General features: G+C 39.8%; 1 protein-coding gene across 9 annotated transcripts in view; it reads left to right on the plus strand.

Annotated features, from left to right (window-relative positions):
- Positions 1-13043, plus strand: part of Setd2 (SET domain containing 2, histone lysine methyltransferase) — a 108131-nt gene that overhangs the window by 35678 nt on the left and 59410 nt on the right. For all 9 annotated transcript variants that reach the window (XR_013052958.1, XR_013052956.1, XR_013052957.1 and 6 more), the window contains 6 exons: positions 297-374; positions 3030-3127; positions 6009-6135; positions 8422-8556; positions 9542-9661; positions 11204-11866. Coding sequence is in view for 5 of the 9 variants with exons in the window: in XM_076577153.1 (XP_076433268.1) it covers positions 297-374; positions 3030-3127; positions 6009-6135; positions 8422-8556; positions 9542-9661; positions 11204-11866 (1221 nt within the window). In the remaining 4 variants the exon portion in view is untranslated. The remainder of the gene's footprint in view (positions 1-296; positions 375-3029; positions 3128-6008; positions 6136-8421; positions 8557-9541; positions 9662-11203; positions 11867-13043) is intronic.

Below are 13043 nucleotides of genomic sequence, written 5' to 3' on the forward strand. Positions count from 1 at the left end.
AGGCATGTGCTGCTATGCCTGGTTTTATGAAGTATTGATGGTTGAACCCAGGATTTCTATATTCTAGACAAACACTGACTGCCCCAAGAGATAATTTTGCCTTTAAACTATCTGTATTTAGCAAATCTTCCAAAAAAGCAATTAGCCATTTTTTAGTTTGTTATAGAAAGTTCTCTAAGATAGGGTAAGAAGCAAAGGGATGTATGTGTTTTTTACCTTAAAATTGCCTTAATGCTTTCTTTTTCAAAATGCATGGATATTTTAAGATCTCATTTAAAACCTCTTCTTTCACCCAGATAATAGATGCCACTCAAAAAGGGAATTGCTCTCGTTTCATGAATCATAGCTGTGAGCCAAACTGTGAAACCCAAAAAGTAAGTTGATGTAAATTTATTTAAAATTCGAAATATTAATTCAATATTGCTATTTTGACCATTAATTTTAATTTCTCTATTAGAGGTACTCTTAATTTTTTTTCCTGTTCTACTTTATTTTCATTTTGGAATAAATTTAGATTTATAAATACACAAAAATTATAACATTGCAAAATAGTAGAGTGTATGTCCATATACCATCCCTTACCTACCTTCTCCAAGTGTTTAATGTAGTATGTAATAACCATAATTCAATGATTCTATCCAAGGAAATTTTGATGAGTCAAAAGACGTTACTATAATTATATTTACTTTTTTAAAGTAACGTTTATGTTGTCACGTGTGTGCATGCATATGTGTGTGCTTTCATGTATATGTGTATGTACCCATATGCTTGTAGAGGTTGGAGGCAATCTTGCAGGAGTTGAGTCTTTTACCATGGGTACATGGGATTCAACTCGGTAGCTTACTAGCAAATGCTTTTACCTGATGAGCCATCTTGCCAGCCCTTTAATATCATTTTTACAGCTGTAATTTTTCTAGTCTAAAATTCAGCCCTGAAATTGTTACATTTGGTTGTTTCCTTGCCTATAATTATTTTAGATTCTATTTCAAAAATGCCATAATATAGACTTAAATCTGAATTTTCACCAAGTCCAATGGTATTGTCATTCAGATTCTTTTTTGTGATTTTTTTTTATTTTAAAATTTGTTGTGTCTGTAGGTGTTTTGCTTGCATGTCTGTCTGTGCACTAGGTGTGTGCAGTGCCTACAGAGTCCAGAAGAGGCCATCAGATTTACCTGGGACTGGAGTTAGAAATAGTGTGAGCTACCATATGGTTGCTGGGAATTGAACCCTGGTCCTATGGCAGAAAGCTAATGCTCTTGACCAGTGAACCATTTTTCCAGCCTTTCCTTTTCCACCCTCTCCTTTTCCCTCTTTCTTCTCCTGTTGTGCTTCTCCAGCCCCCTTTCTTTTGAGACAGGGTCTCACTATGTACAGCCTTAGCTGGTCTGGAACTTGCCTTGTAGTCCGGTTGGCCTCAAACTTAAGAGTGATTGCCTGCCTCTGCCTCTTGAGTGCTGGGACTAAAGGCATGCACCACTAGGCCTGACTCCTTTTTCTTTAAAAAAGAGATTTGTATTTATTTATGTGTAGTGTGAATGTCTATGTGAGTATATGCCACTTGTGTCTGAGTGTCCATGGAGGCCAGAAGAGAGACAGTGGATTCCATGGAGCTTGAACTACAGGAAGTTAGGAGTGGCTGGATGTGGATGCTGGGAGGTGAACTTGGTCCTCTAGTAGAACAGCAAGTGCTCCTTAACCACTGAGCCATTTCTCCAGCCCTCTATATTCAGATTCTTTGTCAAGACTTCAGGTGCCAGGCTGGAGAGAGGGCTCAGAGGTTAAGAGCATTGGCTGCTCTTCCAGGGGTACTGAGTTCAAGTTCCAGCAACCACATGGTGGCTCACAACCATCTGTAATGAGATCTGGTGCCCTCTTCTGGCTTGTAGGCATATAGAACACTGTATACATAAGTAAATCTTTAAAAAAAAGATACTTCAGGTGCCAATTGGGCTGTTTCATAACAGTCACGTGGCACAAAAAGCCAAAATAGAGATGGGTGAGAAATTCTAGGTTAAGGACTTGGAGAGATAGCTCAGCAGTTAAGAGCATTTGTTCTTGCATAGGTTGAGGGTTCAATTCCTAGTACCACATGGTGCTTCACAATGCTTATAACTCCAGCCTTTGTCTGACCTCCATGGGCATACTTGGAGGAAAACACTCATACACAGAATAAAATAAAATTCTTAAAAAAATAAAAAAAAAAGAGAGAAATTCCAAGTTAAATAAGCGATGGAGGACAAGGAGGATTAGCTTAGTTTAAGTGTTTGTTATACAGGCCTGGTGACCTGAGTTTGGATATCTGAACTCCACAATTTAAAAAGTGAGGTGTGCTAGTTGGCATCTGTAACCCTAGCGCTCCTAGAGCAAGGGGGGGAGTGCAGAGGGGAATGACTGGAGACTTGTGGGCTAGCTAGTCTGTGACTTAGTGGTGGGCTAGTCTGTGACTTAGTGGTGGGCTAGTCTGTGACTCAGTGGTGGGCTAGCTAGTCTGTGACTCAGTGGTGGGCTAGCTAGTCTGTGACTTAGTGGTGGGCTAGCTAGTCTGTGACTTAGTGGTGGGCTAGCTAGTCTGTGACTTAGTGGTGGGCTAGCTAGTCTGTGACTTAGTGGTGGGCTAGCTAGTCTGTGACTTAGTGGTGGGCTAGCTAGTCTGTGACTCAGTGGTGGGCTAGTCTGTGACTTAGCGGTGGGCTAGTCTGTGACTTAGTGGTGGGCTAGCTAGTCTGTGACTTAGTGGTAAAAAACAAGAGAGACCCTGATTCAAAACAAAGTAGAAGATGGTTGGAGATGCGGCTCAGCATTTAAGAGAGCTTTCTGTTCTTCGAGAAGACCTGGGGGTGGTGCTGGGTTTGAACTCAGGTTGTGATACTTAGTGACACCAAGAATCCCCTACCTGATTTTTTTAAGACTAAATGAGCTTTCATACATGTAAATGTATGTAAGTTAAAAAAGCAGCAGTTAAACATACGCATGCACAAACATTAGTCAGTTAGTTACTAATGTCTATTCTCTTCAAAACATTTCAGTGGACTGTGAATGGACAGCTGAGGGTTGGATTTTTTACTACCAAACTGGTTCCTTCAGGCTCAGAGTTAACATTCGACTATCAATTCCAAAGATATGGGTAAGTAATGGTTTTGTTCTATTTTGCTGCTTCTGATATGGAAAATAGATGTTCAGATACAGAGATATAAAATTCTCATGTGAATTATTCAGAAGTTATATATACTATCAATCCTCAACTATAGTATACCATCATTTTGTTTTTCCTATCATGTGATTTTTCTGGCCACTAAGGAATTTACAGTATAGGAACTATGTAATATTCCTCTGAACTCAATGTAATAAAACTTGACTATAGGGCTGAGGATGTATTCAGTTGATAGGATGCTTTCCTAGCATGTAGAAATCTCTGGTTTTGACTCCTAGCACTGAATAAAAAATGGAGTGTGGTGGTGCATGCCTGGAATTCCATCATGTAGGACCGTGGTTCTCCCCCTTCCTAATGCTGCAGCCCTCTACAGTTCCTCGTGCTGTGCTGACCCCAACCATACAGTTACTCTCATTGCTGCTTCATGACTGTGATTTTCTACTGTTGTGAATCATCATGTAAATGTCTGTGCTTTCCAGTGGTCTTAGGCGACCCCTGTGAAAGGGTTGTTGGACTCCCCAAAGGGATCATGACCCATAGGTTGAGAGCCGCTGGTGGAGGCAGTAGGACCAGAAGTTCAAGGCCATTCTTGCCTATGAATCAAGTTTAGGACAGCCTCGCCTAGATGAGACCCTTTCTCAAAAAAAAAAACGAAAGAAGAAAACTAATTCATTATAGAAATGCCAACTCTGAACATATATGTGTGAAGAGAATAATATCCTTATTTATCTATCATTTATCAGCTCTTGGCTAATTTTATTTGACCTATATTGTACTCTTATTAATACCTTTTGGGAGTTGGAGAGATGACTCAGAGGTTAAGAACACTGGCTGCTCTTCCAGTGAACTTCGGTTCATTCCCAGCACTCACATGGCAGCTCACAACTATCTGTAACCAGTTGGATCAAAAGATCCAACACCCTCACGCAGACATACATGCAAACAAAACACAAATGCACATAAAATAAAAATAAATAACTTTTTGAAGGTTGGGTGTGGTGGTGTACTACTTTTGATTCCAGCAGTTGGGAGGTCAAGGCAGGTGGACTTTTGAGTTCAAGGCTAGTCCAGGTCTGCATACTGCATAGTAAATTCGGAGCCAGCCAGGGCTCTATAGTGGGACTGTTATTTTAGCAAGACACAGTGGTAATGCTTGTTTTCCCCACACTCAAAAAGCAAAAGGATCAAAAATAAATAAAACCAATAAAGTTAAAGGGTGGAAATTTCAAGTAAACTATAAAACTGTACAGTTTCTTCCTCCCCAGATTATATCTTTGTGAATTGATAGCTTTTGATGCTTATATTAAAAGGCATAGAGATTCAGTTTCCTGGATATTGTAATCCTTTTAGATGAAGGTGTAATTTTCTTTCTTTGTCCAATATTTTTATCAGTGGTACTTTTCTCGATAGTGATGCTTTCTCGGGTGTTCGTTCCCATAGTTCCTGTGTCAGAGTTAGTCCAGTTCTGAGACTGTCTCCTTATAAACCAGGACACATGCCAAGCAGTATTTCTGTTCTGACTACCTGCTTTTCTCGTCGTGTATTCACTAGATAAGTTGCAGACCAGGTTCTGTGTAGGATTCACACTGTTTCTCTGTGTTTTCCTTTTCTGAGGGCAAAGAAACTGGACATGTTCATGAATCCTTGTTTTGTTCATAAAACATCTTTCCCCCCTCTGATTGGTACTCGGTCTCTACACACACACACACACCCTCTCATTCTAAATCTGTCCACTTTTAAAATATTCATTTATGTTTTCTTCTGGTAACTTTGGGCACAAAATTGCAGAGTTGGTTTCTATCCAGACCTGTAGAGTTAAGTCAGTATTCTTTTCCACCACTTTCCTTGTTTCCATGGTTTTATTTAATTTATTATTATATTTGATATTACAGGAGGTCATCCTATGTGATAAATTTTTAAATCAAATGTTTCCTTTTTAGTGTCCTGATGATATTGTATTTTATATGTTTTTTTTTTTTTTAAAGATTTATTTATTTATTATGTATACAGAGGAGGGCACCAGATCTCATTACAGATGGTTGTGAGTCACCATGTAGTTGCTGGGAATTGAACTCAGGACCTCTGGAAGAGCAGTTGGTGCTCTTAACCTTTGAGCCATCTCTCCAGCCCCGTATTTTATATGTTTTTTAATAAATGGTCTTATTTCTTTTTGGTGTACCAATTAAACAGTGATTCATAAATGATGGTTGTCTAAGCTGCATAAGGAATTTTATTACTAGCACAAATATGTATATAGTCTCTTATTTTCATGTATCAATAGTCTTATAAAATCAAGAAATCATTAAGTAATTGGCCTGTTTTATCTAACAGGTAACAAAAGATTAGGAAAATGATGAAGCCAGTCCCGGTGGTGCAGGCCTATAATCCAATACATGAGAAGCTGACGCAGGAGAGAGACAGTCAGAGCTAGACAGGAAAAACTATCTGAGAAATAAAAAGTAGAAAGAGGACTGGGTATAAAGCTTACCAGTAAAACTCCTGTCCAACTTGTGTAACTCATGGATTGAATCTCCAGTGTCTGTCTGTCTGTCTGTCTGTCTGTCTCTCTCTCTCTCTCTCTCTCTCTCTCTCTCTCTCTCTCTCTCTCACACACACACACACACACACACACACACACACACACACACACACACACAAATTGAGAGAAGGGGTGATGGTGGAAAAAGGAACCAATGTCTTTTATAAGCAGTTTTTGGATATTTCTATTAGACGTAGGTTTGTGAGAGTCTCTTAAAATTAGTTTATATTTTACGTTTCCTGTAGATCGTTATGAATTACCGTGCTGTCACTTTCCCGTTCTTTACTTTCCATAACTGAGTTCATTCCTTAACAGCAAAGAAGCCCAGAAATGTTTCTGTGGGTCAGCCAACTGCCGGGGTTACTTGGGAGGGGAGAACCGAGTCAGCATCCGGGCAGCAGGAGGGAAGATGAAAAAGGAGCGCTCTCGGAAGAAGGACTCGGTAAGCACACGTCTCTGTTCAGACTCTAGGATGAATTTTTAAGGAAATAGCTTAAATTCTGTTTTAATGTAAAAGGACAATCCAGGTGTTGATGAAATAATTTTGGAAAAGAGGTGTGGCTGGCAGTTTTTATTTCATTTTAATAGAGATTAGAATAGAGTACTGGGAACTTCTAAAGTATGCTTAAAATTCCTTGGCTCATACCCCCCCCCCCCCCCCCACACACACACAGGGTTTCTCTGTGTAGCTTTGCACCTTTCCTGGAACTCACTTGGTAGCCCAGGCTGGCCTTGAACTCACAGAGATCTGCCTGGCTCTGCCTCCCGAGTGCTGGGATTAAAGGCTGCCCCACCACTCATACTTTTTCTAAGCTTGTCTCTGTTCAGGATTGTATGTATGCAAACACACTCCACATGAAGGTTATGGACAGTCTGCAGGAGTCTGCTGTCTATTTACAAGTGGGTTCCAGGGATCAAACTGAGGTCATCGGGCTTGGCAGCAAGCACCTTTGCCTTCTGAGCTGTCTACCCTGCCCCATATGTTTTTCATTGAATAAACATACCAATTTATTTAACTGTTAAACATATTTGGGTTGTTTATTTGTTTTTGCCATCATGAATGTGACTGTAGTGAGCATTATAGGCATTTCCTGATGCACATGTGCAGAAGGTTTTCTGTGTTTTATTCTTAGTGGAATTGCTGGGCAAAGGAGACATAACGGTTTTGTATTGTTAGCAATGCTTTGGGTTTTTTTATTTTATATTTTCATCTTCATATGATTTGTTCTTTATCTCCTGTAAGTTCAGTGCTTTGTTTTGTTTTGTTTGCTTGTTCTGGTTTTCAAGACAGCATTTCTCTGTTTAGCCTTGGCTGTTCCAGACTTGCTCTGTAGACCAGGCTGGCCTGGAACTCACAGAGATTCACCTGCCTGCTTCCGAGCTGGAATTAAAGGCGTGCACCACACCTGGCTAGGACAACTTTTTAAAGAACATTATTTTTATGTGTATGAGTGTTTTGCCTGCTTGTGTGTCTGTGTTCCACTTGTGTGTCTGGTGCCTGTGGAGGCCTGAAGAAAGCATTGGAGTCCCTGAATGGCCATGTGGGTCCTAAGAATCAAACCTCGGTTCTCTGGAAGAGCACTTAGGGCTTTTAACTGCTGCATTTATCTTAAATTCCATCTTAGCATCTAGAAGTATATATACTTGAACAACAGAATGAATCTATTTTCCTGCTTCACTTATCCTTTCCCATCCAGTTTCTCCTTTTTTTCCCCTTGTTTGTTGGTGGGGGTTGGGGAGGTTGGGGGATGTGTGGGCAGGGGTGTGCCTGGCGAAGTCTGACGACAGTTTGCAGGCATTTGTTTTCTTTTGCACCGTGTGGGATAGAACTCAGTTTGTTAGACATGGAGCCAGGTGTCTTTACAGTCTGGGCCATGTCACTGAACTGGCACTTCTTGTATAGCCTGGGCTGGCCTGCTTCAACTTCCTGAGATCTTGGTTAGGCCTGATTCACCATGCCCAGCAATGCTGAGTGCTGGGGAATTAAATCCAGAGCCTTGTATATGTTAGGTTAGGGAGGCATTTTGCCACTGAACCATATCCCCAGGCCTTAAATAATTTTTTATTCACATAGTTGATGAGTGAATGAAATGTTTTTCAGATTGATTATATTTATCTATTTATTTAGGGTTTTTTTTTTTTTTTTTTTTTTGGTTTTTCAAGACAGGGTTTCTCTGTGTAGCTTTGCGCCTTTCCTGGGACTCACTTGGTAGTCCCAGGCTGGCCTCGAACTCACAGAGATCTGCCTGGCTCTGCCTCCCGAGTGCTGGGATTAAAGGCCACCACCGCCTGGCTATTTAGGGTTTTTGAGACAGGGTTTCTCTGTTTAACAGTGTTCTCTGTCTTGGAACTCAGTCTGCCTGCCTCTGCCTCTCCAGTTCTGGGATTAAAGGTGTGCGCCACCATTTACATTTCAACAGTAGATTTTATGTTATCAGATGTGTGTTTACACCTGCCTTTCTTTGCCTCCTTCCTTGCTTGCTTGCCTTGAGACACAATAGCCTAGCCAGGCATGGCTGTGTGTGCATGTGTGAGTGTGTGTGTATGTGTTTGTGTTGTGTGTTCCCTGTATCCCCCTCAGCTAGTCTAATAGCATAGTTCCTTCCTGTGATCTTCCTTTTCATTTTCTAAATTACTTGTGAAGCTGAGTATTTTTTTTTCCAGGTTGTTTGAGTAAGTGACTGGATTGTACTTGTTTTATAACTAGATATTTTCTTTGCTGTGGTAGGTGGATGGAGAGCTGGAAGCGCTGATGGAAAATGGTGAGGGCCTCTCTGATAAAAATCAGGTTCTTAGTTTATCCCGGCTTATGGTTAGAATTGAAACTCTGGAACAGAAACTTACCTGTCTCAAGCTCATTCAGGTAAGCACTTTAATACTATTTTTTTTATTTCTGAATTTGGTGTGGGACACTTAATGACAATCTGGCTGATAGAGAAAAGTTTATCCTGTTTTAAATGTATACGCAAGTTCTTTAGGACTTTGAAAGCTTTGCCCTTGAAAATGGCTAGCAAGTTCAGTATTATTAGTAGAATTGGTTTGCTTTTCCTTCTAGTTAAAAGCACATGCTGGGATTCCTTTTTTTTTTTTTTTTTTTTTTTTTTAAGATTTATTTATTTATTATGTACACAGAAGAGGGCGCCAGATCTCATTACAGATGGTTGTGAGCCACCATGTCGGTGCTGGGACTCGAACTCAGGACCTCTGGAAGAGCAGTCAGTGCTCTTAACCTCTGAGCCATCTCTCCAGCTCCTGGGATTTCTTTTAGTGGAATAATCCATGGCACTTGGTATAGCTCCCTTCCCTACCAGTTACTGGTATACCAAAACTATTTTTGAGACAGGGTTTCTCTGCATAGCTTTGGAGTCTTTCCTGGAACTCACTGTGTCGCCCAGGCTGGCTTTGAACTCATAGAGATCCACCTGCCTCTGCCTCCCGAGTACTGGGATTAAAGGTGTGTGCCACTACCACCCGGCACCAAAACTATTTTACTATAGAATCTCAAAGCAAAGAATTTTAGCAATCATCCTATATATACCAGTTGACTAAGTATTCCATAAGAAACGGATAATAAAAAATTTATTTAAAATAGAAGAGGTACTCATTTGAAAGAAGTGGATCAGTGAGTATAGGGAGGGGGTAAGAGCAGATAATTTGGAATGTGTTTGAGAAAAATACATTAAAGAACAAAATTCTTCATGGTATTTGTTAGATGTCTAATTGTAGGGATGTATGTATGTGTGTATTAATTTTAAGCAAACTCTTAATTCTCATCATGGGCTTCTGTAACATTTGACTGGCATTGCCTCCCTAACTCCCTACATCATGCCTTTTTCCGCTCATAAAAGAACACACACTCGCAGTCCTGCCTCAAGTCATTTCTGGAACGCCATGGGTTGTCATTGCTGTGGATCTGGATGGCAGAGCTTGGTGATGGCCGGGAAAGTAACCAGAAGCTTCAGGAAGAGGTCAGTTCACAATCCTGCTTCTGCTGGTGATTGCTTAGTTGGAGGGGATATGACATGGGTGATTATGAATTTAATACTATGCCATCAGTAGCTATATATAACCTTACACACAACTTGATTTGGTAGTAAGTTTGCCTTTGGTTTTCCCCATAGTATCTTCAAGTCAGCTCTATATACCAGGAACTGTAAGCAAGATATATAATGATAGTAATTTAGTTTATTGCTAAATTGCTAGACCATTACTTTTAAACTCTGGGAAAACCCAGAAAACTTGAATTTTGGAGTTCTTAAAAATTATTGATAAGAAGCCTAAGAGATGGCAACCATCCATAATAGATCTGATGCCCTCTTCTGGCATGTAAGTGTACATACAGAGCACTCATACATAAAATGAAGTAAAAAAAAAAAAAAAAGTATTGACAAGAATTAGAACATCCTGAAAAGCAAAGAAGTGTTTTCAAAGGTCTAAAGATTAATTGGCAGTATTATTAGTAGATTTGGAGTGTTTATAGCTTGCATAAAATTAGTATTTTCTGACTTTTAATAGGTTTTTGTTTTGTTTTAAGATTTATTTATTTCATGTATGTGAGTACTCTATCTGCCTGTATAACTTTGTGCCAGAAGAGGGTGTCAGATTCCACTGTAGATGGTTGTGAGCCACCATGTGGTTGCTGGGAATTGAACTCAGGACCTCTGGGAGAGCAGCCAGTGCTCTAAACTGCTGAGCCATCTCTCCAGCCCCTGAGAGGTATCTTTTGTTTTGTTTTGTTTTGTTTCGAGAGAGGGTTTCTCCATGTAGTTTGTTTGCTCTGTAGACCAGGCTGATCTCCAACTCACAGAGATCCACCTGGGTCTACCTCCCAAGTGCTAGGATTAAAGGATTAAAGGCTGTACCACTGCTGCCTGGTGATAGGTAGCTTTTTAAAAATCATAGTTTCTACTATAACCCCAAAGTCAGTTATTTAATAATAATAAAATAAATAAAAACCAAATAAAAAGGCCAGGCTACCCTAGAACTCGCTCTGTAGGTAGACCAGGCTGGCCTTGAACTCATAGAGATCCACCCGCCTCTGCCTCCCAAATGCTGGGATTAAAGATGTGTGCTACCAACACCTGACTATAGTTGAATCTTTTAAGTGTGGAAATTATCATTTAAATACATGGTGTTGCATAGTTCCCAAGCTTCTATTGTAGTAACGGGGAATTTTATAGAAAAAGACTGGTGAGGTCTAGTAGTTTCCTTTAAGCTGCATGGTTTTGGGAATTCCTTCCTTGCAGAGAGAGTATTTCTCGGTCACACTTAGTGGTGTGAATAGTCGTTACATCAGTACTCTGTACTTTTTTTATTGTAGATCAGACTAACTAAAAGTTTTTCTTCCTTCTTAAAAGGAAATAATGTTATAACTTTCAACTGCATCTATATTTATGAAGACATAGGTCTTCATAAATGCCCCAAATGTGGTATTTCTTCTGTGAGTCCTTACCTGTGTGAAAGGTTAGCTGTACAAATGATATGATTAATTTTTTATTATGTTTAATCAGATTATAAAGACTTTGGAGCATTTGCCCATTCCTACTAAAAATATGTTGGAAGAAAGCAAAGTACTTCCAATTATTCAACGTTGGTCTCAGACCAAGACTGCTGTCCCTCAGTTAAGTGAAGGCGATGGATATTCTAGTGAGAATACATCACGTGCTCACACACCACTTAATACACCTGATCCTTCCATCAAGCTGAGCACAGAAGTGGATACAGAGACTCCCAAGAAACTCATGTTTCGCAGACTTAAAATTATCAGTGAAAACAGCATGGACAGTGCGATCTCAGATGTAACCAGTGAGCTAGAATGCAAGGATGGCAAGGAGGACCTGGATCAGTTAGAAGCTGTCACTGTGGAAGAAGATGACGACTTGCAGTCACAACAACTCCTGCCACAGCAGCTGGGTGAGCCCAAAGTTGAGAGCGAAACCACCCTCGAAGTCAGTAAATTACCCCCATCTGAACCAGAGGCCGACACAGAGACAGAGCTCAAAGAAAGCAGTGGCACAAAACTGGAAGAAGCCATTGCTGAGGAGACACCGTCCCAAGATGAAGAAGAGGGCGTGTCTGATGTTGAAAGTGAGAGAAGCCAAGAACCGCCAGATAAAACAGTGGATATAAGTGATTTGGCCACCAAGCTGCTAGACAGTTGGAAAGACCTAAAGGTAAGAAAACACTTAAATTCAGATTCAGAGTGCTGCAAACCTAAATAAAACATTTCTAGCCATGAATATTTCTGATAAATGGACTGTAATCTCTCAGGTAGTGGTAAATGTGTCTTAGGTGTTCTTTAAGTCTTTCTAAGAGCCATGCCAGTCAAACTAGTATGCAGATGTGTCCCCCTTTTCTCTCCCTGAGAAAAGTATATCATGAACAGTATATATTTTACTAATTCAAGGGCTCCTCATGTAAAACAAAACAAAACAGAATTCTTTTACTGTTAAACTTACTCTGTATGTAGTGACAGCAGATGTTTAAATTAATTGAAAATCAATTGAATGGGTTAATAGAAAATAAACAATGAAATTAATTGGAATACCTTCGTAATTTAGGAACTTATCGCTATAAAATGATTATAAAATTTTATTCTAGAAAAAACACATGGCACTAGTTTATTTTATTTGCTTTTGTTTTTGAAATAGGCCTGTGCTTAAGTTCATTTGGTTTTTTTTTTTTTGTTTGTTTGTTTTAACGAAACATCTAAAGGGGGGGACGCCAAGGGGGGGTGGTGCACACCTTTAATCCCAGCACTTGGGGAGGCAGAGGCCTGAGGATCTATGAGTCTACATAGTGAGCTCTAGGAAAGCCAGGGCTACAAACAGAGAGACCTTATCTCAATAACTAACCAGGCAGTGGTGGTGCATGCCTTTGGAGGTAGAGGCAGGCAGATGTGTGTGTGTGTGTGTGTGTGTGTGTGTGTGTGTGTGTGTGTGTGTGTGTGTGTGTATGTATGTATATTCTTGATAAGGAATGCAATAAGATGTGTAGAATTTGCCTTTCAAAAAACCCAGTCTGGATCTTGAATGAATATGAATGTATAAAATTTTGAGCCAATTAGAAGTAATGGTTCACTTTAATTGCAAGTGCTCTGGGTCTGGGATCCAGGTTTTGAGAACCCTACAGGAACAAGTTATTTCCTACCTTTTATTTTTTTGTTCTGTTCCTTTCTTCTCTTGGAATCAGATAAATAGCAATCCTTTTTTTTTTTTTTTTTTTTTTTTTTTTTTTTTTTTTTTTTTTTTTTGTAGCAAGGTGAAACTACAAAGCTCATCATATTAGGTTATGTGATTTGACCCAGTGGAACTTAGACAGAACCCAATGAGTAATGATTTGGTTGTGTGA

The sequence above is a fragment of the Peromyscus maniculatus genome, chromosome 7, assembly GCF_049852395.1.
Source record: "Peromyscus maniculatus bairdii isolate BWxNUB_F1_BW_parent chromosome 7, HU_Pman_BW_mat_3.1, whole genome shotgun sequence".
Lineage (NCBI taxonomy): Eukaryota > Metazoa > Chordata > Mammalia > Rodentia > Cricetidae > Peromyscus > Peromyscus maniculatus.